The sequence below is a fragment of the Nipponia nippon genome, unplaced genomic scaffold (assembly GCF_047370975.1).
Source record: "Nipponia nippon isolate SJK-2023a ecotype South Korea unplaced genomic scaffold, ASM4737097v1 scaffold_2, whole genome shotgun sequence".
Taxonomy (NCBI): Eukaryota; Metazoa; Chordata; class Aves; order Pelecaniformes; family Threskiornithidae; genus Nipponia; species Nipponia nippon.
The window spans coordinates 31,868,827-31,894,896 of record NW_028262336.1 but is presented as its reverse complement, the minus strand read 5'-3'; the positions used below and the strand labels follow the sequence as shown (position 1 = coordinate 31,894,896).

General features: G+C 40.8%; 1 protein-coding gene across 2 annotated transcripts; it reads right to left on the bottom strand.

Annotated features, from left to right (window-relative positions):
- Window positions 1-5,449: 5,449 nt before the first annotated feature.
- On the bottom strand, window positions 5,450-25,694 carry CHAF1B (chromatin assembly factor 1 subunit B). Of its 2 annotated transcripts, none has more exons than XM_087758872.1 (14): window positions 25,633-25,694; window positions 24,655-24,785; window positions 20,678-20,810; window positions 19,825-19,942; window positions 18,169-18,272; window positions 15,829-15,925; window positions 14,045-14,129; window positions 12,940-13,033; window positions 12,241-12,310; window positions 12,066-12,157; window positions 10,463-10,625; window positions 8,886-9,308; window positions 7,301-7,392; window positions 5,450-6,791 (listed from the first exon to the last, which is right to left on the bottom strand). In XM_087758872.1, the coding sequence occupies exons 2-14, from the start codon at window positions 24,778-24,780 to the stop codon at window positions 6,670-6,672; spliced, it is 1,719 nt and encodes a 572-aa protein (XP_087614998.1). In that variant the 5' UTR covers window positions 24,781-24,785; window positions 25,633-25,694; the 3' UTR covers window positions 5,450-6,669. The 2 variants fall into 2 exon arrangements, with proteins under 2 accessions (XP_087614998.1, XP_087614999.1); XM_087758873.1 differs by lacking the exon at window positions 25,633-25,694 and adding an exon at window positions 25,492-25,613.
- Between the last annotated feature and the right edge of the window lie 376 nt (window positions 25,695-26,070).

Genomic DNA, 26,070 nt, shown 5'->3' with positions numbered 1-26,070 from the left:
TCAAGATTTCTTCTTCACCCGGTGGAAAGGAACAAAAAATAATCACTTTTTAGGAAAAAAAAAGATATAAAGATGATGATAAATGCCTTTAGATGTAAGTCTGGAGTAGAGGTGAGTTTCTGCTTAGTTTTGGGGAATGCTGTCACCTGCTGGCAGGAGACTGCAAAACTAAATTTTGGGGCAGGAAAAGAACCTTCCCATTCCAGAGGGAAAAAGAAAAAGCAAGAATATGACTATAACCAAACCTGGAAAACTAGGTGCTCTTGGTTAAAAGGATCATCACTGGGCTGAGAGTCCTGCACAGGAACTCCCAACGATACCGAACGTCCTCCCTGCCACCTACCACTAATCAGGCTTTCTGCACTCTCGGCTTCCCATCCAATTTTTCGCAAATGCCCGTTTCTTCTCCTTTAGTTGCCAACCCTCAAATATGTCTCTGCATCCCAGCTCAAAAAACTTTATCCACACCAGTGACTTTTCCTCTCCCAGCCGTCTCCATTTCCTCCTACACCCTTCTTCTTCTTTTCAACAACTGAAGCCCTTTCCCACCTCTCATGAAGCAAAGAGAAAATCAGGAGGTACCACTGGGCAGGAGCACTGTCTCACACCTGCCTGACTGTGATTTCCTTTTTGGACTCAGAGTGCACAGGGAACACTTACAGATTTGGGGCTGCTACATGTCTTTCTGCCTGTTGTTCTAAGAGCTTTGTCCTCATCCCAGGGAAATGGAGAGGGATGAGAGTCCAGCTGGTAGCCTCAGTGCCGTGTGGGTATTTCCACTTTGTCCAAACAGGAGCTTAAACTTTGGAGAAGGTACTTGATGGTGTTCCTCATCTGTCAAACAAGATTTAAAGTAGCACTTCTCCTGTATTTGCCCAGACATATTTGTATGTTCACAAAAATCATTATATGATCAGAAGCAGAAGGGAGATTCTGTTTGTGAGATATTCATTGATCTATGAGGTGAGTTAGAAGTGGACTGGTAAAATAACCACTGTTTCCATATAATTCTTCATATTAAAAAGCTGTACCTTCTGTTTGTAGGAGCTTTTAGATACTGACAAAACAATACTGCTCAACACATCAGTCCACAGCCTCTACTTATCATAGAATTGTTTGGGTTGGGAGGGACCTCTAAAGACCATCTAGTCCAACCCCACCATGAACTCTTAGTGCTTCTGAAAATCTGGCCCTTGTATGCTGTGCTTGGGAATGACCTCTCTCCAGTTTCATATGTGCTTGTAATACTGATTTGTCTACTTAAATTCCACGATGAAATTTGCTATTGCCACGTAGCAATGATCTAGAGCCTTTGAACTGCAACAGAAAAATCATTTATAGTAGCATGAAGAAAAGAGCTGTGTGAAAAGTAGATAGGTTTCATATACCAAATCCTGTTATCATGTAACTCCAGTCTGCCTCTTCTTCATCATCCTGCAACTGCTATAGCAGAAAACACACACACACAATACAGTTACTTGATAAGCCTGTTTTCCTTTATAAGAAATGAAGTTTACGTAAACATAGAGAATGTGCATACACAATACAGAGATTCTGTTTTGAATCCATAGGCAAATATCAACTAAATTCTGACAAAAACACAGTGGTTAAATAATTACAAGGTGTATTAATATAGGTAGTTGGATAGAAGAAAAATTAAATCTAGCATCAATAGCACAGGAGCATGATGTCTAGCTGTCTAAAAATTAGCCACTATTACACACCAGAAAGTCTTTCCAGGAGCAAGACAACCATAAATCCTCCCCCATCTAAAAAGCTGAAAAATCTATTTGAAACCCCTAGTGCAATTAGCTGTGTATCCCTATGAAAGAAGGCCTCACTAGTTCAGTGGCTCACAGAAGTATTTCCTTTTTAAGGTGGTATGTCCACATATGTTTTTGTTGAGGAGCAAGAGATCCTCATGATTTTAACTAGCAATGAACTCATCAATGGAAAAGGCAGCTCCTTGACTGGGCAGCACTAGCCTGACACGCGGTGGAAGCAGCAAGAAGCGTCTTTCCAGGCAGGAATAAAAAATGACAAATAAGTGAGGAGTTGTACATCTTTTTGCTCTTGCACACAGAAGACGTTTCATGTGTGAGGATTGCTTCCATATTGCCCTTGCACTTGTCACCCTCCACGGCCACTCTCTCCCAGGCTTTGCGTGACCTGCCCTCGTCTTTTTAATTTCCTTTTAAGGGGCTGGAAGACAACATGGCAGTGCAAGCTTTTAAAACAGATTAGGACAGATAATATGGTATTGTTATATGGACACACGATTAACTGGTTTGTGACTTACGGGTGGGCCATGCAAACATTTTTCTCTTCTTTTTTGCCAGCTCCCCCCCCCCGAGCGGTACGTGCTCGCACTGGTGGTGGCGGCAGCAGTTCCTGGATGTTGAAATACTTTGCGTACCTGTAGCAATCTGTGTATCACAACCTGGGAACTCATGGCAAGACACTCAAAAGCTGGCTGAAGCTGGAGCTATACCAAGCAGATGGCCCACATACCTTCCAGCTCCCTCCCACTCCCTCTTCAAAGAGCTGTTCAACAGAAATGATGCTTAAGACGTTCTTGGGAAGTTCGGGGCTGCACACGGCGTTTCAGGTTCATCATTTTGCATCTCCCAACAGAGAAAGGCTGTCATGGTATGGACTTACTTTCCTTAGTCAATTACAAAATGTCATTCCTAAGAAGACAAACTCCATCTTCTTAGGAGGAAAATTGTATAAACAATAAAACCAATTTATTTGGTGATAACATACATGTGCTGTATAGATTCACCTACAACTTGTTTTTAAAAAGGAAACTGTGTTTTCTTTCCCCTTCCTGCTGCGGGTCGCATTTTTCCCCATAGCCCTGGAAGGAGGAATGCTGTCAGAAGAGTGACATCCAGCGGTCGCTCTGCACTTGGATTTTACACAGGAGTCTCATGGTTTGCGCTTCTGCAGCCCGGGCTTCTTCAGCCCTCCGCTGAACTTAGGAAAAAAGCCACAGGGTTTAAGGTAACGAACGAACCATTTTTCTGACATGCAAAAATGATTAGACATACATACAGACACGTATATTTAAATAAGAGAGTATGCAGAATTGGGACATAAAGATGACCTCTTAAAAGATCTACTATCAGAGAAGTAAGTACACGTAAGATGCGCACAAAAACCAGTCTGAAAAAGGGGAAGGATCACTTGCCTGTACCTTGAACTCTCTGAGATACATAGTCCACATAGATACTTACACTATCAGACAACGCAGAAGACTTTATCTGTGCAGCAGCCATAACAGATGTGTTCACTCCCCGCCTTTCATTGCGCTTCATGCACCCGTGCAAAATCCATCTGATTCTGAAGATGGGAAGAACCGGCACATGAAGACCACATACCACAGTGCCTGCCCATGACGGGCAAGTAACCTTTCCATCTTCTGTGTTAAATCACTTGCTCATTCAAACCATGCCAAACTGGAAACGGCAGCATTCACAGGATCACAGAATGGGTGAGGGTGGACAGGACCTCTGGAGGTCACCTGGTCCACCCCGCCCCAAGCAAGCAGTCCCCTCTGTCAGCCTGGGGAAATGACTTGGTGCGACTGTGCTCTTTTTTGGGGTTCTCAGGGGACTGGCCTGGGGGACACTGACATACACTGGTACCAAACGTGTTGATGCACCCAGGCTTTGAACGTCGCAAACGAAGTTTCACAGTTCCCTGAGTATAACAGCAACTTATGCCTCTTACAGAAGTTACTTCTACGAGTTCGGCTCCCTCTTCTTACTGCTGTGAGGTCAAAAGATGCAGATAGGGCATTTTTCCATAATGCTATCTCATCAAGATAGTACAAGCAGGATAATAGTCCTTAGAGTGGGCAAGATCCTTATGGAAGGCACTGAGCAAAATGTGACCCAAGAAGATGACACCTACACCATGTTCACAGCTGGAATACGAACTCAGGGTACATTTGAAAGACAAACACTTCAGCTGGCCAGTTAAAAAATAACATTTAAGTCAAACCTGGACTATAGAGCACCCTTGAAAGAATTATGTCTATGCAATACATCACCGTACAAAGCAGTAAAGAAAGAACAGAAATGGCACTGGGCATGTTCTGCCTTGGAGCAGAGTCTAGTGCATGACTGAGAACAAAACATAACCCACTTTCTATAAACAGTGTGAGAATAGTTTTCAATGTCTTACGTATGTTATGTGGGGATGGCCCCTTGGAGCCTGAAACACGGATCACAAAACCCAGGAATCTACAGTTCTGACTGTCACAGTGTTAAAGATAGAAATTTATTATATGAACGATGGCATCCATTTATAGAAAAAGGTTAAAATCCAAGTGCCGTATAAATTTGACAACGAAGTAGTAAGTAACAGAATAAACAGAGAAGTAGGAAATCATAGTGGCAAGAGACAACTAGAACTAAGGGAAAGAAAAAAATCCTATTAGGGAAGACGAAATACCAGGTAGAACACTCTGACAGATATCCCGATGGGGAAATAACCTCCACATGGAAGCAGTCAAAGCCACGCTAAGCTTACAGCTCCGATTAGATTGCAAGGCAGAGCGAAAATAAGCTAAGCAACCATATAAACAAATGTGGATGTCACCTGAACAGTTATGGTATGAAATAAAGATGAATACTCTGGCAATTAATTGCATCTGAAGACTGAAGACCACAGAGACTGGGTATGCCAGTAACCCTAAAATAATATACCTAACCCACTAGTTTTCAACAGAAAGAGTACTTTACATTGAAATACACTGTAAAAAAAGAAACAAACAAAAAACCACAGACTTAAAAATAGCTATCAGGATAGCTTTGCAATTATTATTCAGAAGTGCAAGTTTGAATTCAAAGGATCCTTTGCAGTGCACAAAACGAAACACTGCAGTACTGTACTAAGTGGGTCACTGTCCCAGAGAGATGAAACACCAGTGTTCTCATAACTCAAACTGGACAAAACATAAAATAGCAAGTCCAGCCATGCATGTTAGTTACAGATATCTGCTTTAGCTATCAATTCAGATGGCTCTACAAACTTTAATTGAGATATCTCTATAAACTTTTGGGGGAAAAACAGTTTTAGATGTGGCTTTGCTTGGTAATTAAGTCCTTATATTCCTCACTAGAGGAAAACCCAAGTTTGGGTAAGCCTAATGAAGCTCCGTTCTCATCTCAGTGGTTGAAAGCAAGGATACAGTTAGCTTCCTACAACTCTTTGCTTACTAATTTCTGTTGAAATTGAATTGTAGGCAACGTACTTCACTTGCTTGAAACACTGACATAGGTATTTGTTAATATTTCCTCCTTATGATATTTTTATGAATCACTTCCGAAATATTTGTATTTCTGCTTTTCTGAAGTATTAGTCCACCTTCTTAGAAACTGACAAAAACCAAATACTAAGTAAATTACACACCTCAAAAACAACCAAATCCAGGGAAGAATGAAAGTCAAAGAGCTTTAATTTGAATTGCAGCTTTCCCCTCCGGTGTGTTGTGGAACTTCAAATGACAGACAAAGAGGCTAAATCATAAGAGAAAATTCTGTTTAAAACTTCTACATGCTATTATCAGCTAGAATGACTATTCACATTTTAAGGATTATCTTACTTTTTAAAAACAAGCACATGTTGTTAAAGAAAATGAAGTGGACAAGCTCAGAATACTGTGGCTGAGCATTCTGCTTCTGGAGGCTAAGTCTGCACACCATGGAAAATCGAGTGTAGTGATTTTCAAATATTTTGGTCTCGTTGTTTTCAATCTGCGTGTCTTAGTTCAATTATATAGCAAGTATTAAATGCTAAAAAGAAAGTAACTTTTAGAAGTTTAATATACACTGGATTTATATTATACTTTATTGGCTATGGGATTTAAGATTTGGAAAAATGAAAAGGAGGAAGCTTCTAATGTATACGCTCAAATCCTGCTGCCTCAGGAAAATCTCATGTCTGCATTTTTTTTTAAATACAGAAAGTAAACAATTAAGAACTACTTCTGCTGTTTAATGCTTCTAACAGGTCTTCAGAGGGTTTCTTCCTTTTGCTTTCTTGTTTCTTGCAGTTACAAGTTCTGATTTCTGTTTCAATCATATCAGTCATATTGTATGCTGCTGCATTCAGAGCATGTGAACCTCGGCTTCCATTCCACATCTACTGGAGAATTATTTTGCACATTGCTAAACATATAAGCCAAGATGTTTGAATGAAACTGGTGGTGTGTTTTTTTTTTTTTTTTTTTTTTTGTCTTAAACCACATCAAATCATTATGATTAAGTCCTTAGAAATTCTATTCTTTTGCCAGACAAGTTGCTGAAAGACATAATACTTTATAAACATCAACTTAGGGACTTTGATGGAGACTCTTAGGTTACTGTATGGCTTTTCAATACCCTGATTTCCTTATGTTGTGGCATTTCTTGAAGAATGCTGTCTTCAAGAAGTAGAAATGCACTTAGAATTCATTTCCCAACTATTTCCTCTTCTGCAAAGCTACATTCCTGAAACCTATGTCTTCTACTGCCAGCTTCTTTCTTCACAGCACTACGTTAAATATGCATATGGTACTTGAATCACGAATTGAGGCTTTAACATATGCAAAAAGAAATGCACTCTCAGATATGGCTGCATCGCCTTCAGACTGTGAAGAGTCTACTAAAAGCTTAGCCTTTATTTGTTTGAATTGCAGCTGATTTGATCTTCAGTAGATGTAGAAAGAGACACTTCCTCAGTTCTAGGACGTTTCGATGCTGGGGGATTTTGAAGACTGTCATCAGATGGTAATGGCCTCTCTGAAACATGCAGATAGGAAAATCATTTAAGCTAAGTAAATCCAGATTAAGAAAGTAAATTGGTTTGCTGAATTCACAAACAATTCAGCACTCACAAAAAAAACCAACCCAACCCTAGTTTGAGTGTCCAGCATCTTGAACAATGAGGTGCTGAAAGTACAAGGGTCTTTAAAACTCACCTGTAGGACCTGGAAGACATTACATCCAAGTGAATTTACTCTTCTTGGTTTCACTGTCAGCTACTGTGCCCATTACTATAAAAACTGTAGTGACATATTGTCACATAAGCAGCTGCCCAAGAGCAACTGCAGCAAGAACACATTTCATTTTGTCAAAAGCACCTTTCAAACACACCAAGACAATGAAGAAGCTTTAGAATCTGCAACTAGGTTTAGGTTTGCGCTCGATCGTGCTTGTGTTACAAGCTTATAGCTTATAACAGAAGTCTATCATGGAAAAAACTGACTGGCAAAAGACTTTGCTGGATATTAACGGCCACAAAAGCTTACCATGTTCTTGTTCTGAGGAAGGAGGTATAGGGACTGTATCCGTACATGCAGAGGTTGGCGTATCTGGCTTCAGTGGAATCAAGTTTACTCTCCTTTAAAAGAGCAGAAACAGTTCAATTGCTTTAAAGCCATCATTTCCACAAATACTTTATTTAAAGATTGATTTCAGATAGAATCAGTTAAATTTAAAAGTAGTTTAGAAATATTTTACTACGTGTTTTTTCTTCTTGTTATATATTGAACAGAGCTTTTTAGAAGTACTTCAAATACCACTAGTGATCTTTTCCACTAGAAAGTATTTTTGCATATGTTATATGTGGCACAATGCTTGATATTCACCTTCAGAGCACAGTATCTTGGTCAAATATTTTAAGATTAAGACTGGCTGCAAAGGCAAGGATTTTATTCTGTTTCTTGGTACCTGGTAAGGCTTCCGGTTCCACTGGAAGAGCTTACTATTCCCTAGCCCTGTCCATGTTAACACTTCAGATTCATAAAACTCTAGGGAATTCTTTTGCCCACTGAGGTCCACTAACAATTACTGTAAATCTATTTTCTTCTGCTAAATCTCTTCTGGATGGCACTTAAAAATTAAGCACAAAAGCAGCAAAGGATTGAACCATAAAAAAACCAGTCTTACAAGTAGCACCATGCATGCTACTACAAGATGACACTCATGGCATAATCAGTTAATATGATTAAATATAATTTCTCTCTCTCAAAAATAAAAAGATTAATTAGCTCCATCAGTCACCTCACCCTCCAAGCAAAAGTCACTTTCAACTACCTACAACCCTTTGACTTGTTAGTTCCAGTACAGATGAACACTGGTGTGTAGAAAGCCATCATCTCCAAGATTTTTCTTTGCAGTTGTTGATGAAATCCACTATCCGCTTTCTCATTCACCACTTCCTCCCTAGCCACCTGCTAATGAAAACATTCCCTTGAGAAGTTATAATAATCTCCTTTAACTATAAAATAGCCTTGTTTTGCTGACAAGGTCTAGATCTCTAACTGCATGGCTGTCTCCTTACTGTTGCACACCAGCTCAGGATCTTATATTGCAGGTTATTTGACAATCAATACATGGATTACAGGCAATTTCTAAAAACCTAGATCCTCACCTTAGAAAATAACCTCAATCAATGCATTAAGTCCCACACCCATGACTGTGCACACTGAGGGCCTGTCTAGACTTGCACTCTTTACTTCTTGAAATATTCCTTGTCAGAAGAGTCTTTAAATAGCTCTTGCCAGCTGAAAGCTTCAGGTACCATCTTTGTACAGAAAATGGGACCTGAAGACAGACACCTGTTGCTGCCATTGGACAAGGCGTAACGGTCAGGTTAACTTTGCTACTGCCTCACGTTTCAGACAAATATAAAAGCTGTACATTTAGGATTCAGGAGACATTTTGACCTTTCAGTTGCAGTACAACTGGAACAAAAAGTTCCATGTCAAGACAGCTACCACCAAGACACAGGGCTGGAAATTTATGTCTGAACCTCAACCCTTTAAGTGTAGCACAAGCACAGCTTGTCTTGGCCTTCGTGTTTATGACTGGAAATGGCAATATAAATCTCACCTTGGCGTCTTGCTCCATGCTTGTAAAGTGTTGAGAGTAATCCTCCTGGGCTGGTTTACTTTAGAGCTCTGGCTAGCTGGCTGGCTGATTTTCCTCTCGTCTGAGGATGAGACTGGAACATTTTTTATGCCAACAGGTGTGGAAGGAAAGTCCTTACTGGCAGCTGTGGGTGTTCTAGGTTGGAGGGTGGGAGTGCTGGGATCAGTGGCCCTGCTGTGAGGAGTCCCCTCTGTCAGCCTAGAGCCAGGGGAAATGACTTTGTGCGACTGGCTCTTCTTCACTTTCTTCTCTGTTGCACCAGAAGTCCTGACATTTATCTGTGGCTTCTCCTTCAGTGGTATTCCCAGTTCCTCCTTCTCAAAGGTAACAAATGAACAGTATCCATCCGTGGAAGAAATAGCAAGAAAGGCTCCATCGCTGGACCTATTTGTGATTTTTTTTTTTTCCATTAAGAGGAAAGGTCAGAACTTTTCTTCAACCCACACCCCCCCATCTATAACACACGCTGTACCTGTTTTTTCCTCCTCCCTTCCCCAAGTACATGTATATGTTTAAATAAAACTGGTCAAGTGAAAGACATCCAATCCAAATGAACAAAAGATTTTCAATTCTGGCCTTCGCATCTGATTTAATCTCTCTGGTGTTGTCTGTGATCACCTGCAATATGCTGCTGCCAAGACCTGCATGCACTTGAGCTGGCACAAAGTATGGTTCAATTGCAGGTACCCAAATCTTCAGCCACAGTTCCTGAAACATTGCTGAACTCCCCTCATTGAGACCAGCAGAGCAGTTCAAGCTCTTTGGCTGTGCTCCTTCTGCTAAGTATAGGCAATGTTCAGAATCACCGTGGTGCTCACCTGAACGGGCCCTCCGTGCTCATTTCACCAAGTAATGCCTATCACTGATTAAAACCACTTGATTTTCTACTTTCTTCCACTCCCCTCCTCCTGGCACACAATGGTTTTCACAGTGTCTGACCATCAACTGTAACTTCTGAAAAAGAGGCCTCCATGCGGTCCTCAGCTTAGGTATACTGGCTAGAAAGGCATGAGAGAAGCCTTGTCTGGCAGAGGGGTGTATCCTGATTTCAAGACTTGGGTTCAAGTTGCAGCTCCAGTTCTGACTCCCTACATCAAGTCAGATAAATTACTTCATCCCATACATAAAGAATCACTAAGCAGAATTGCGCAGATAAAGCAGAATTTAGCTAGGATACAACACCTGAACTCAGAGAGATTACTTTCAAAACCTCCGAATAACTTCATTATTAGTAGTTACACTGCCTCTACAGTGAGTACTTTTCATGGGCACCAAGTACATTAGCTTTCATAAAAACTTTCATCTACTTGTCCTCAGGGTGCTTGCACCTTGTTTCCCAATCGATAAAAGAACCATAATTCTCCAGTTTACAGGGAAAAAAAGAGGTGGCTTGCTGTTCAGACACTGCGATGACAGTGACCACATGTGTGTCATAAACAAAACATAAAAATAAAGCAAGACAGAAGACATGCAGAACTTCAACATGTAAAAAGAACATTTCCATCAGAACAAATCTTAACAATATAACAATTACCTACCATGAAATGTCACTCAGGGTGTGATAATGTATGTTAGAAACATAACCAAAGGGGAAGGACTGCTCAGTATCATAAAAAAGAACAGAATCTTCTGAAGCAACAGCAAACACCAATCGATAGGGCAGATTAAATAGAGCAGGAGTTGATTTCTGACTGATTTCATCTAGAATACAAAGAAATGAATATATTGAGAATTCTTTCTTGTATTCATTGCAAGGTAGTAACTGCACTAGCTTAGTCATGAATCTAAATAAAGATTTCATTATTAATCAGGATCAAGATAAAGACAGCAGTTCCATAAAATGTAAAGTTTTATGTCAAGCACTAACATTTCTGTTGCCTGAAGTTTGCCCTCTATTGTCGTAGCTTAAGACAGAGAAACTGGCAGAAGTTTGGTCTATCTGGATTGCTATTATTTTGTTTTGTAAAGTTTGGCATATATTTTCCAGCTGAAATTTTTCAGCACATTTATATGCACTTTAGCATAGAAGTCCAAACAAACACGCCTTAGGATATAGTGCAAATCAAGGTCATGACACATTTATACCACCACACTATATTCTGTATGACTCAGTCAGAACAATGGATTTAGCTCTGTTTGTGTTATCTCAGGTTCAGCTCCTAGCTAGTCTTATCATTGCAACATTAGTTCTTTGTAAGGGCAGATTATTCTAGCTGCTTTCAGAAATTCCTAGTATACAGAACTCCCATTTAGCTCTACAATGATTATGGAAACCATGCGCTGACACAGACAGGCCATTAACATAATGTAAAGTACTCACATCTACAGATTTCTAGACCACCACAGATTTTCACTTTTATGGGTGTATGTTGAAGAAACTAAACCCTCTGTTTAGAGGAGCTGCAGAGACCAACAGCAGATACCCATCTCCTTACTTTGCAACACACCATTACAATGGATCTAAAGATTATGATGAAAATACAGAACACAACAACAGCTGATCTCCAAATCCTGTAAGGAATACTACAAATTGACCCCCTAAAGAAAGGAGCAAAGCTCTGCGTTTTCACCAGAGTAAGACCGGTCTTGTTAAAATAGAAACACTTCTGGACCCACTGGGCTCACAGTAAGGCTGGATTTCAATCTCCAGGTAGGTTCTCATGCAACTTCATACAATCCTCAGAACTCCTGTTCTGGCCAGTAACACCAGCACTGCTTCAGGTTTAGCTTCCTTGAATAAAGAGCAAATGGTTGTTGCAAACTACACCAACTCTCTGGTGCTTCTGTGATGTGGGTAGTTGAGACTAATAGAAAATATTTCACTGGGTCACTTCTTTAGTGCTAAGCCAAGTTATTTACTTTTACTCACACAAAATGGTTAAAAGTTAAAGAAAAATATTAAACAGTGTTTCTGTAGTCTAAGAGGCCAAGTAAGAACATTTAGCGACTATATCAAAAGCTACTCACAAGGTACTTAAGGTGAATTCAGGGTCTTAGAATCAGGAAACAGCTTCTAAGATGTGGTACAACACTATCTTAACAGAATGTTAAAAGGCTAGGGCACAAAAAAAAAGTAAAGAGCCACACTGGCCTTTTCACATATTTGCTGTAAAATCATACTCCCAGAAGGATTTACAGTACCTTTATTAAATGCACGTCTCAACTCAAAGTAGACCGGGCAGCAGCGAACAGCAAGAGTTGCCTTTCCAGGACATGGCAGGTGACCCACGGGCCTTTTATAAAGAATCAGTATTTCAGAAAACAGCTTTTTTTTTTTTTTTTAATAAAAAGATGTTTTGATCTTCTTAAACTCTACCTTTTAAGATTGTTTCTGGAGAAAACATATGTGGTGTTTGTTACATTTTCTCCTGATTCAACACATCCAGCTGCAAAAATAAAGGTTAAAACATTACTCATCAACTCAAAAAGGTACAGAGTACACACTTCATGTCCATAAACATTCTACTTCTCAGGAATTAGGCTTGTCAGTTGGCAAGAGCTGTGCAACCTGAACACAACTTAAAAAGGCATCCCAAATATTTATTTAGTGCTGGTTTTGTTTCCCTTGTATACTTCCCCCTCAAAGCTTCTTTTTGATGTTGCCAGACATCTATAAAAGCAGTGCTTATATGGGCAAACTGATCCCCTCCTTGCAATGTTATTTTTACTATGATTGCACAATGTTCTTAAGAAAGGATACAAACAAAGAGAGACCAGTCAAAAGAAAACACTCATTATTCTTCATTTCTATTTTAACAGAGCTGTATTGTTGCAATTCACATGTTTCTGTTAAGGAAAATGCCACAAATACAATTTTTGTCACAGGATAAAGTTGATGTTCTGGACTGCTAATGGACGAGTACTGTGGAGTCTCTGTTTTCTTCAATAGGAAGAATGAGGAATGGCATAATTAAGATAAACAAGCATCCCCTAGCAGTTTGAAAGCAATCTTGATGCACACTCAAACTAGAGCATAATAGATACAATGTAAGTTATAGCACACGTTCTCACATACCTGGAGTGAGTAAATAGGAGCCATCAGGAGTAAAACTGAGCCTGCGGAAAAATGACTTCATGCTGTCATCATGAAACATCCGATAGCTCCTAGCCTGTAACATTGAAAATATGATTGTGTAAAGTGCCATGAACGTGTCAGCTGGAATTCAAGTGAGAAAAACCATCCAGTTGTACAATCCAACCTGATGAAACTTTTTAAATAAAAGATAAATGTTTTAAAAACCATGGCTCTTTCAAACTCACTTTCTGCTGTGCTATAAATTCTTCACAGCTAAGAAAAATAGTCCTTGATCCCTCTTCAGCTACTAATCAAAACACTCCAAAAGCAGTCACGTTAGACCAGTAATTAAAAAATAGTAATAACCTGGAGAACAACATTATTTAACAGTCAACATAAAAGCCTGTTCCTTAGGCATTTAATTTTAACTCTAGTATTAGAGGTTTAAAGAGAACTTCTATAATGGCAAAACGCCCCCTCTCAGGCCTGTTCTTTAGTCTCTATAAAACTGTTACAAATGTTTTCACAAAAAAAGAAAAGGAAGAGAAGGAATTAAAAAGGTTATAGCCAGCTCGGAGGTGTTATTTTACTATCACTTAGAACTGTTTGGGGGGAAAAAAAGCTCTTTGTTCTCCCTCTTAGGGTTAGAGAGAATTTCCTAAATTTTCACTAATTCATGTTTTTCCTGAAAAGCAGACTACCTTCCTGAAAATTTCAGGCTGCTGACTTTAAGATATTATTGCTATGTATTATCCATTAATAAACTTACAGCTACTGACAGACATGTTTGAAGTTTTTCCTATTAAGAAGTCACTATGCACACTATTTTTTTCCACACTATTTTTAACATTTACAAAGACATTGTGTTACTACTTCAATCAGCTGAACTTGCAAGTGTTCTTTCTTAGTAATTTCTGTAATGTTCAAGGAAACCTGAAGCGGTCTCTATTTATGAAATGCAAAGGTGAGATAGAGACAAAAGTATCTGATATATGGATTACTTGAATGGAAAAATATTTGCCCCTTTGGTTTCATAGAATAGAACAACTCATATAAAATAGCATCCAGTGCATTCTCCAGTACCATTAGAGGCAGAACAATGTACCTCTCCTTCAGCTCCTGATCCAGACGGCATCTTGGTAACATTGAATGCTACACGCTTGGTTTGTGTGTTGTATACCCGCAGGACCCTACACAGCGGAAAGCACAGTTAGCTACGAACAGCTTCCTTTCACCCCATGTTTCACACAGCATTACAGCACCTCACTTCCCGGTCAGGACTACCAAATATAAATGACAATCACACATTAATTATAACTCTGTTCATGAGACACCACTGGGTGGACATGTTTTGATGGCTAAATAACCAATGAATCACTGACAATTATTTGACTCAATTAGGTTTGTGAAGTACCAGCATATGCATTCGTGAAGAAATGAGGGAATTAGTGGACAGTGAACGTCCATGCCATTCCTGCCTGTGCTGCAGTAGCCATTATGTTCCTGCGGTGCAGGAACTCACCTCAAAGACAATTAGCTACATCTCTATGCTTTAGTTTCCTTAGGAATAAATGAAAACTGGAGTATGTCTCTGTACAGAACTTTGGAACTCCCCTGACTTCATCTCACTAAAACAGCAGGTAGCCTAAGCAAACCCAACTGCTCGTCCCACCACCCCCTCCTTTCTGTCAGCTCTGACCCTCACCGAGTTACGTTGGTTTGTTAGGCTGGCAGAAAACCAATGTAACACAAAAACCAGACAGCTTTCTGCTGATTTAATGTGCTGAAACAGCTCCACAAAGAGGCCTGGACAGAGCTAGGAAGAGAAAATAGAAGGCGAGGCTGTGGCAGAAAGCTTGAGAGTTGTGGAGCTACTGGCTCTGGATGTCACACAACTAAGCTGGTCTGCCAAAAGGGGGAAGAGGTCTCCCCACCCTGGGCTGGTGAGTGCCCATTCCTGGCAACTGGTCTGGCTCCTGTTAGACTCCTGTTGAGCCAATGCTATTCACTAACCATGCAGAAAAGTTTCTGAAACCTGAGGGGGTGGGAGGTTTCCCCTCTTCAGATTAGTTCATGCCCTCGCTTGCGACTTCACTCCAAGAAAAATTTGTGCATCATTCTATTACTTGCGTTTCACTGCTGTTCATTTTAATAAAGGCACACAAATCTCATATAACTGATTATCAGAAGGCAGAGGCTCATAATGAACTAGTCACTATTAACTTACCATTTTTCTGAGCCTATTGCAAATCTTAAATCAAAACTACTTTTCCACTATTACAGCAATTTTCTTTGCAGCGGGTGCCAGATGACATGCATTTATTAGCCAGCTGCAAACCCTTCAGAGCAGCACACATGGCCTAAACAGCTTAAGCTCAACTCAAAGTTCTGACAAGGGCCAAGTTTATGAAGTGTGTGTTTTGCTTTCCCAATGACATCACTTACAAAACTGTTGGCAATGGAGGGAGCAAGAGGGCAAAAGAAAGATATCAATGGAAAAACATTTCAAATGATTTCTTAACCTGTTTATATCTTTCTGTAAAATGACAAGGATGAACTTATTAGCTCATTAACAACCAGAGAATGCAGCACTCTCTTAAGATGTATTGGGTATCTCTAATGACCAATAGCATGAAAATTTATTTCCTGAAGAAAAATTTCTACACAAGTTTATGTAAGCTCATTTGCTGCTTAGAGGGGACACTCAGACTTCAGGAATAATTTACCACAGGCAAAAGATTAACTAAGGCATCATTTTAATTTCACATCCACCTTCTTACAGAACAGTCTGAATAAAATTAAAAGTCACATTTATCCCATATGCTTGCTTTTAATTCATCCTCAACTAAGAAAGAACACTAAGGCAAAACACTTAGACCAACAGCTCACCTATCACAACTCAGAGTTGCAATGTACTGGCCTAGAGGATCCCAGGTTATTCCTTGGACATAACTCTTGTGTTCATTTAATATTGAAACCTTCTGTCCTGAAATTACAAACAGTTTCCAGATTCTAAATTCAAATGTGTTTCAAAACATTTCTTCATTTCAGAAATAAAACAAGACAAAACGTTTCAAAATCATTTTTTAAACACACAAACTGTTAACTTGATGGTACCTGATAAGAATATTGGTAATAGCTGCGTTATTTCTAGAATCTTCACAAGTACAGTAAATTGTGACATACCAATTTAAGGCTTGTTCCCTACAAACTAACTCAGATAAGCAGCTTGGCTTAGGCATTAAACATGCAAGATGAGTATATTTCAAAACCAGAAGTATTTAAAAATCTTTGTGATTTAGAAAAAATTTTTTAGGCAAGTCTAGCTGTTCAACAGCTAACTGAATTTGCCTGAATACCGAGCCAGAAATTCCAACTTTCAGCTGGGGCTAGATAGCCAAGGTCTCCTACCTAAGGCTGTACAAACTCACCTACTCTGCTGAGCAGGCAATAAAAAAAAAATATACTACACACATGCTGACTGATGCTTACACGTGGGCAGCTTTCAGAAACAATCCTACAGCAGTGCTAACTCACATTCTTGCACAGCTTACTCTATCATGAAGATATCTTGAAGACATCAGCTCCCTGACCCCACTGATGTTCCACAGTTGAATAATTCAGATCCAAACCATTGTGATGAGGTAAAGTTACAGATAATGTCATTAAATACTTCGTTTTGAATACTAGGGACAGAGGTTTTTCTTCTATTAGTATAGTGTTGCTTTGTTGCAAAGAAATACTGTAACCTGACAAATTTCAAAGACAATAGCTCTTCAAAAAGATGACACAAACAGGGTTGAGGCCATGCTGCCTAATACCAAAAGTCCTTCTGTTGCAGTATTCTGTCTCAGACAGCGACCAAGAACAGATACCGGAGTATAAGAACAGAGGAAACACGTAATGGTATTTCTACAGGATACCCTGTAAGTTGCCAACAGCTTGTACCTCAAGGACTTATTAAGCCAGTGATGTTCTCTTTGTACTAAACAGCCTGATGGATTTTTACTATTAATTTTCTTTTAGCCTTTTTTTTTTTTTTAAAAAAAAACATGCAATCTTTTAACCTGGGTATTACTGGAAGCTATCCTTGAAACTCTTTCCTTCAATGTACCTACAACTTCAATCACAAAGCCTACATTTTCCAGTAATGGCTTCTTACTTCCAACTTACTAGCTGTCTCTCTGCCTAGAAGACACAAAATGCCCTCTGTAGCATTAATTGCATGCTAAAAGAAAACAGTGAGATGGAAGACATTACAGATAAGTAACATATCAGCTTAAGGGGCCATCCAGCTTTTTTTAGTAATAAGTCTAATAGATATGTCCCTTTACAGTTGTTGCAAGCAGTCCAAGATGCAAGAGACATTTGGTCACAATGCCCCTACATTAATGCTCTGAGCACACACACTCTTAATTGAACATTTATGTATTTATGTATTAAAGACTTTTGGAAAGGAGTATATGTGACAGTTCAGATGGGAGAGACATTAAGCACCCAAACCAAGAACACAAAAAATGTCAGCAGCAGAACATTCGTATTTTCATGCATGCACTGAAAAATTAACCTGGATTCTACTTAATTTTTCTTAATTAGACACTAAATACTAGAAATATGAGATAAAAGGTTAACTACAGAGAAAGTTAAGTATTTCCACACTAAATTAAAAGTAATGATTACACTTCTAATAAGAAGACATTAAGACATCGTAAAGCAACCTAACCTAGCTGGTTCCTACCAGAACTTCTATAGATGGGCCTTTCTTGGAAAATACAAGCAATCCCACTGCGGTGGGATGAGCATGAATAGAAGTGTTTTGCTGAATGGAACCTAAAAAAGAAGTCACATCTTGCAAAACAGAGCCTGCATCCTATACCCGCTTCCCATTTTTTACCTAGGTAGTTAGTACCTGATACCAGTCAAGTTTTGTTTGTTGGGGTGCGGGGTGGAGTAAGCAATATACAAGCTGCTTGCGTAGGAGTTTTGGGGGAAAAAACATTGGGTGAAGTCTACTTCCTGAATACTCCAAGGTGAAGAGATTACTTACCCTCAGGCCAGCAAAATTTACACGTATCTTTACATGCTGGGCTATCTGCCTCATAATCCCAGAAGTCTAGCAATTAAGTGGATGGTTCTCTCACAAAAAAAAGATGCTTTCAACTCCTTTGGTAAATACCATGAGACACTTGCATCAGGACTGGAGCCACAAGTGATAAATGTAGCATTTACCTTTATTGACATCCCACATTATAGCTGTGTTATCTACAGAAGCAGATGCCATGTAATTTCCATCTGAGGTCCAACAAATATCATACACATCTTCTAAGTGGCCTCTAGAAGCCAGAAGAGAAGAAACCAATTATTAATTTAAAAATTAACAGCTACATGTGAAAATGAGTTTTGTACATTTTTAGGTTAAAAGAAAAATCAGAGGCAAATAAAGTATCATTGAAGTGAAATGAACGATACAAGTTTCAGCTTTTAAAAATCTTCCATATTCAGAAGGCAGTAGAACATTTTAAAATAGCACATCCTACTTCTACTCAAAGGAAGCCTCCCTTTTCAACAGTTTTTTTCATAGACAATGAAAACACTGCTTTTGAAGTAATTTACTCATTTGTACCTAGAGTTCTGCAAATGAAAGTTTCTAGGATTTGTACAAACAGAAAAGAAAACACTACACCAAAGTAATTAGGAAGTGTCACTATTCAGGAAAACCTTCCTGCATATTTATGGGTTTCATAAAAGCAGTAAACAAACATGCATACTCAGCAGAACCACATGAAAGAGAGAATTAAGGTTGATTTAGATACAGTTGAACAAACATTGCAAGATATTCACAACCACCTAGAAGGGCCATCAAAAACAGTTTGTATTGCTTGTGGTTTGAAGACTTATCATACAGTGTGGTAACTTAAATAATAAATATTTGCAACACCAAGTTTAGGGAAGGGGGATTAGGTTTGTTTGTTTGCTTGCTTTAAGAAATTAAATCTCATGTTCCTAAAGGATCACGCTGATGCTTCATTCAATCCCACTAGCACTTTTGAAACTGTTCTCACATAAACCTCTGCAGTTGCAAGGAATGTATCAGTTACGGATAGCAGAGTTATTTGTTTTTCGTAAAAATGTGTAAATTCTTAATGATTTTATCAGTATAGACAGATAGAGACCAAAACTTTTAACAGATACTACATAGAAAGCAGGGCAGAGTTATACATATTGCTCATCCAAAACGCATTTCAGAGTCCTTAACCACTAATTCCTTTCAGTCTTCAGCTGAGAGTGAGAGCAGAACACTGTTGTAGTCCAACTGCCAGCAGTGGTTTGATCCCTTAGCCACTATCAGCTAATACTTACTTAGTCCTAGCAGGCACAGTGTGTGTATTATATTAACCATTGTACACTTGAAACAAACGCTGTATAATACAGTAGGTTTTCAACTATTAAAATGAACAAGTTGAAAAGGATTGGTTGAGCCTCACAGCTATCATCTGGCAAAATTGCATGAATCATGTAATATACTGATGCTTTTTGCTTTAAAAATGATCAAAATTTCCACTATAAAGCCAGTAAATAAAAGTTCACATTTACTTTATATATTTCTGTGCTAAGCTTTAAGTGACTGCAAATCTCGGGAACCAATTTCAGAGCACATCAGTTATGTCACAAAAATGCCAAATCTTCTGCCTGGACAGAAGTGGTAGGTTGGCACTGTATAAAAAAAATGTTAAAAGACAATAAAAGGATGAATATTAAAGCAAGCAAATTTTAGACAGCATTGAAGTTCAACATACACTGAATAGAAGACTGTACCAGATGATAAAAGCCACTGGGGAAACAGAAACACTGAACAGAAAACACACTCAGAAAATATTAAGCTACCTTAACGTTTTAACAACTGTCCAGTTCTCCTTGTTGAGCTGAGCTTCATCTTCATCCTGAAAAACTAATGGTTCCAATTCTTTGCTATCATTCAGCTTCCACAATAAAATAACAGCATCTGTAGAAGAAATCATATGAAGCTTCTTCCTTTGCCACTCGCTGTTTTGTTAACGCATTACATTTAGTTCAACATTACAATCTTCTCACATAAGACACGTGAAAAACAGTTCTTTTGTGGTGGTGAAGAGTAGGTGCTAGACTGCTTTAGCTTCCAGTGTGAACTACTGATTTTAATCAATAATTTTTTAATTATTAATTATCTAATTAAAAAAGATTAAGACTTCCAGGTATCAGATGAGAGTTAAGTGTTTAGCTTTCAATCTGCTTTTGATTAGAGCTGGCTACGGTTGTACACTTTTGAAAAAATCTTCCACTAAGACAGACAACACTCAGCTCTGTCTCAGAGAGCACACACCTATCTAACGCTGTCCTCACTGTGACTGAAGAAAAACCACGTGGCCCTGCACAGCCAAGCCTAAATTTACAAACTCTGTACTAGCTTCCCAGTATGACACTAGGTAATCCATTCAACCTCTCCATCTTGGAAATGGGGATAGTAATTACTTTGTAGCTGGAAAACAGCCTCTCAGACACACAGCCAGTGAGAGGTTGTTACTTAGGAACTGCATGACATGCATTTACTAATTATAATCGAAGGCCATAACTGAGTCTAAAGTGCTAGAGGGGTACGAACAAGTTCCTGTATCGGGTTTGTTTTTTTTTTTTCCCTTTCACTCACCAGATGTATAAACATAGATTCTTTATATTAGCTTCATTACGCATTATTACTCACCATCTCCTCCAGATGCTAGGATCTCACCACTTGGAGAGAAGCGCACAACATTTACTGCTTTGGTATGGCGGGCGAGGTTGGACAAGAATTCCACAATTGCTTTTCCATCTGGTCCTTTTTCCACTTTCCATATCTAGTTACAAAAGCATTACAGATAGTTTTCAGGAACAAGATGTAAAATATACGCACCACTTCAGCAATCCACAATTTACTCCTTGGGCTGTCATTCTGAACTTCTTATCTGAAGCTATCAGAGCTAACACTGCAGTGGCACCACAAATTTTCCCTCTTCGAGCTACAGCTGTGTACTGGGTTTATGTGGCACGGTTTTGGTAGCTGAGGCAGGGGGGAAGTCTTCAGGGGTGGCTTCTGTGAGAAGATACTAAGAGCTGCCCCCGTGTTGGACACAGCCAGCTCCAGCCAGCTCCGAGACCGTCCCACCGCTGGTGCCTCTGTGATAACATCTTTAAGAAAGGGTAAAAACCACTGCACAGCAGCTGTGAGAGAAGAGTAAGAAAAATGTGAGAAAGCACTGCAGACACCAAGGTCGGTGAAGAAGGAGGGCAGGAGGTGCTGCAGGTGCTGGAGCAGAGATTCCCCTGCAGCCCGTGGTGAAGACCATGGTGAGGCAGGCCATGCCCCTGCAGCCTATGGAGGTTAACAGTGGAGCAGATCTCCACCTGCACCCCGCGGAGGACCCCACACTGGAGCAGGTGGATGTGCCCTGAAGGAAGCTGCAGCCCACAGAGAGCAGTGCTGGAACAGGCTCCTGGAAGGAGCTGTGGCCTGTGAAGAGGAGCCCACGCAGGAGCAGGTTTTCTGGTAGGAACGGTGACCCTGGGGGAGACCCACGCTGGAACACTCCATTCCTGAAGGACTGTACCCCATGGAAAGGGCGCATGCTGGAGCAGTTCGTGACGAACTGCAGCCCGTGGGAAGGACCCATGTTGCAGAAGTTCGTGAAAGACTATCCCATGGGAGAGACCCCACGCTGGAGCAGGGGAAGAGTGTGAGGAGTTCTCCCCCTGAGGAGGAAGGAGCAGCAAAGCTAACGTGTGATGAACTGACTGCAACCCCCATTCCCCCTTCCCCTGTGCCACTGCAGGGGGAGGAGGTAGAGAAATCAGGAGTGAAGCTGAGCCTGGGAAGAAGGGAGTGGTAGGGGGAAGTTGTTTTTAGTTTTGTTCTTACTTCTCACTATCCTACTCTGTTGTTATTTGGCAATAAATTAGATTAATTTCCCTAAATTGAGTCTGTTTTGCCCATGACAGTAATTAGTCCTTGTCCCTGTCCTTATCTCGACCCATGAGCTTTTCCATTGTATTTTCTCCCCCATCCTGTTGAGGAGGGGGAGTGATAAGAGTGGCTTGGCGGGCACCTGGTGGCCAGCCAAGGTAAACCCACCACAAGTTGTAATTATATTGCAGTACTTTCTTAGTCTGATTAAATATAATATATTAATTAAAAAAACCCCAAACAAAACAACCAAACACATGACATCATTCTCTCTTCATTCATTGACAACCTCTAGCTTCAAGGGGATTCGATAAATACAATGATTCAATAGTATGGAATTACAATATCTTGTTAACAAATCCGCCAACCACAAGCACTAACAGTCCGAAAACAAACCCGATTACTACAGGAGAAAAAACCACATTAGCTCTCTTTAGAAGTCTGAGCAAGTTGACGAGTTTTGCAATACACCCTGAAGGACAATGGATTTACCAATTTCAAACACATAATTTGAGCAAGAATTATAATAATTCCAGTTCCCCATTGATTGTAACCACAGCATTAAGACAGTTGCATGATCTGGACGCTTTTCCAGCAAGGCTGGCTTAAGGAATTCCTGATCCCACTTGTTCTCAATTTTGCAGGGCATAGTGATGCCACTCCTACTGCTCTGCTTGTGAGCCAATTCAGCCACGAGAGCAACACTGTTATGTCCCTATACTGTGGGACTACGGCCACAGATACCTAAATCCCATTACATGTTTCAAATAATCTGCTCTTGGATGCAATTCAGCTCAGAAAAAAAACTAAACCAAAAAACTCCAACAACCAGGCCGTAATAGGAATATATCAAACAATGAAGCAGCCTGAATAAAGACCTCTGTAATTTTGCCAGCTTTCCCTCCTCATGCAATAGCCCCCTGAAAGAAGACATAGCAGCAGTATCTTTTATGTCAAAGAACACCGAAAACTGACTTGAATATATATTCAGTAACCTATATATACAGCCAAAAATCCCTGAAATGCATACACTGTCAGGTAAGAATTCAATTTGCCAGTGTCAAAGCGAAAAGTTTTGGCTGCAGTTACTGGAGTAAACCCCTCATTTTTAATGACATTTATCCCATTTATCATCTCCAAAAGAAAGAGGCATTCCAGTCATGCACATATCATAGCAGTTACCATTCATAATAATTTGCTAATAAATACATTAACAAATACTGGCATACTTCACAAAATACTGCATTGAGGATCCTGAGGAACAAATCTGGATCCAGTCCAGGCGTTCCAAATCTTAAGTATAGGTCTGATCTCGATAACTCAAAATCCTCTGCTCAAACAGAGCATTTCCCTATTCAGAAGAAAATGCAGCAGTAATACAAAAGAAAACCTTATTCTTCATCTGTGCCTATTCCACATGTGATGAGACCTTAAGACGATATTTTTTATTTCTTTTTCAAATATATCACATCATGGAAGCCTGACAGAACATGAGCAGTCCCGAAAGGTAATTAAAATGTAAAATTATCATGCAAAGACAGATAAATAGATAAGACAGATACATATACACATAGCAGAAAACCTACATGATTTTTTTGCATTGGAGCTTATTACTAAGGAGCACAGGGAGGGTCCCGGGTTGGAACCCTTCTTTATTGCAGGATGGATCTGAGGAACTGTCTCAAATTGAAAGGTTAGTAATAGATATTTTAGTAAACAAACAAACCCAATTTTTTTACAGGTTATCACCAGGCCCAGATACCAAAGTGACCTACAGGAACTCAAACGCGACATGAACAGCCCAGCAGTGATGGGTAACCTACTCTTTCATTCTCAGCTCCAAAAAACAGGGGATGCAAGTGTGTCAGTTTTTTTATAAGTGCTCTAATGGTGACCCAAAAAACTCTGACCATTATGTCTACCTTCCATAGAGAGAAGCTGTTAAAAGAAAAATAAATAAAAAAATTGAGTCAATATATTTATCTGCAAAGGAAATTGTGCCTCGCTTGTCCACCAACTTTATTTAAAGAGTTGACTAACATGCAGGTAAAAAGAATGTGGTTCACCCAGTGCACTCAGTTTCCCCAGGCTTTCCAACCAGGGCTAAGGCTTTTAGAGAAACCAAGAGATCACTGAATGTTGGGGACATTCCTCATGTGTGTTAAGAATCTGGAAGACAGTAAACAATTGCCTGATTTTGCAAGGCTGAATCTTACAGACACATCTTTTGGGGCTTGTACTACTCAGCATTTTCATAAGTGATTCTCAAAAGGCTGAAAAAACGATTAACAAAGTTTGCTAACACCAACACAAAATTACTTAGGAGAGGTGCATGTGAAGCTGAGCGAACAGGGCTGCAGAAAGATTGCATGCTACTGAGTGACTGTTTATAAAATGGCAGGTAAAATTCAGCTTTGATGAACATAGAGAAATTAAAACCAGTTGTTTCTCATTAACCCACAAGATTGTGCCTTAAATCAGCACTTACAACTCAGGAATATCACCCAGCAGTCACTGCAGGTAATTTTCTAAAAATAACAGTTCACCACTCAGCAGCAGAACTCAAGGACAGTATGCAAGGGGAACAGTCATTCTGGATATTGCTGTACAATCTCACGCTCTTTCCCTAAACCATCCACCACCAGTGTCATGTACCAGCCAATAATCTCGTACCTTGGATAAGAAGCCATTTCAGCCACTGCACGTGCCACAAACCCAAAACAAACAGGTCTGAAACTTACACGAACGGCTGTGTCCACACCTGCTGAGGCCAGTCGATTGATCTTCCCATCAGCTCCATGTTGGAAGTCCAAGCTATAAACAGGCTCCTTATTATGCCACGCTATTTCACAAGTGATGACCTTCATATTTGCTACAAAAAACAGAGCAAATACTGGATAAATTCTTGTTTCTTATGACTAAGGCAACCAAAGTTTGCACAGATTTTGCAAGGACTGCAGACAGATCCCATAACAATTTCACTGCAGACACTGACAGAAGGATGGTTTAAGGAAGAACATTTTTAAGTACTACGATTTATTATGGCTAAAGTTACTGCCTTGGCGCTGCATGAGAAGGGTAATAAAGCCACATCTCTCGGTGGAATTAAATGTTGTGACAGAAGCGCAGGGCAGGGTTACAAGACAATCCCGAGGGCAGGCACCGCAGCTTTTCCCTTTCAGCCCCCGGAGCGTGCCCACATTCCCCTGGCTGCCCTGGCCCTGCCCAACCCCGGCGCCTGACGGGGGTGAGCCCTCGCCGAGCAGCGCCCGACCGGCACGACGCGCATCCAGCCAGCCCTCGGGCTAACAACTACCTCTGCACCAGCAGCGAAGCGCCAAGAAGCCAAAACAAAGGAAAGGCACGAAGGCCCCGCCGGGGGCCGGAGGAAGGCAGCAGCGCCGCGAGGCAGAGCCGCCCCCCCCCGGGCGGCACCGCTAGCAGAGGCCGCTCCCCCAAGCCCCGGAGGCCCCGCAGCCGGGGACTGGCAATGCCCGGCGCCTCGAAGGGATCAGCCACACGAAACCCAGCGCGCTCGCTGGCGGAGGCTCGCTCCCTAACTCCCCGCCACTTCGTACCCCGGCTTCCCGCCCACAGAAAGCCGGGCTCCCGCTGCGGCTCCTCTCCCCGCAGCACGGCGGGGCAGCCGGCGGCCCCAACCGCCACTAACGGCCGGGGGGGGCCCCGCGCGCGGGGTCGGGCGCGCCCCCAGCCCCTACCTGCGGCGCCGCGCGGCCCGGCCGGCCTCCCGCGCGGGCGCGCCTTTCCCGCCCCGGCCCGCCCTCGCCCCGCGCCTGCGCGCGGCCTGCCCGCCGCCGGCTGAGGAGGCGCCCGGCGATGCGGCAGCGCCCCCTGGCGGAGGGGCTCCCCGGGAGCCGCCGCAGGCAGCGCGGCCCCAGCCCAGCTTGCTTCCCTTTAAAAAAACACACACACACAAAAACAACAAACCAAACCAAACCTAAAAAAGCCCAAAGCTCTCCCACTCGCCAAAAGAAAAAAAAAAAAAAAGGCATTGCTGTATTTGAGATGTTTTGACATTTAGACTGGTCAAAGGGCAAACCGACCCCCAAATTTCCCCTTCCTTTCAAACACAGACCTTTCCATTCAAAATAATAATAAAAAAATTACATCCTTTGAAAGTGGCATCTCCTTTTCCT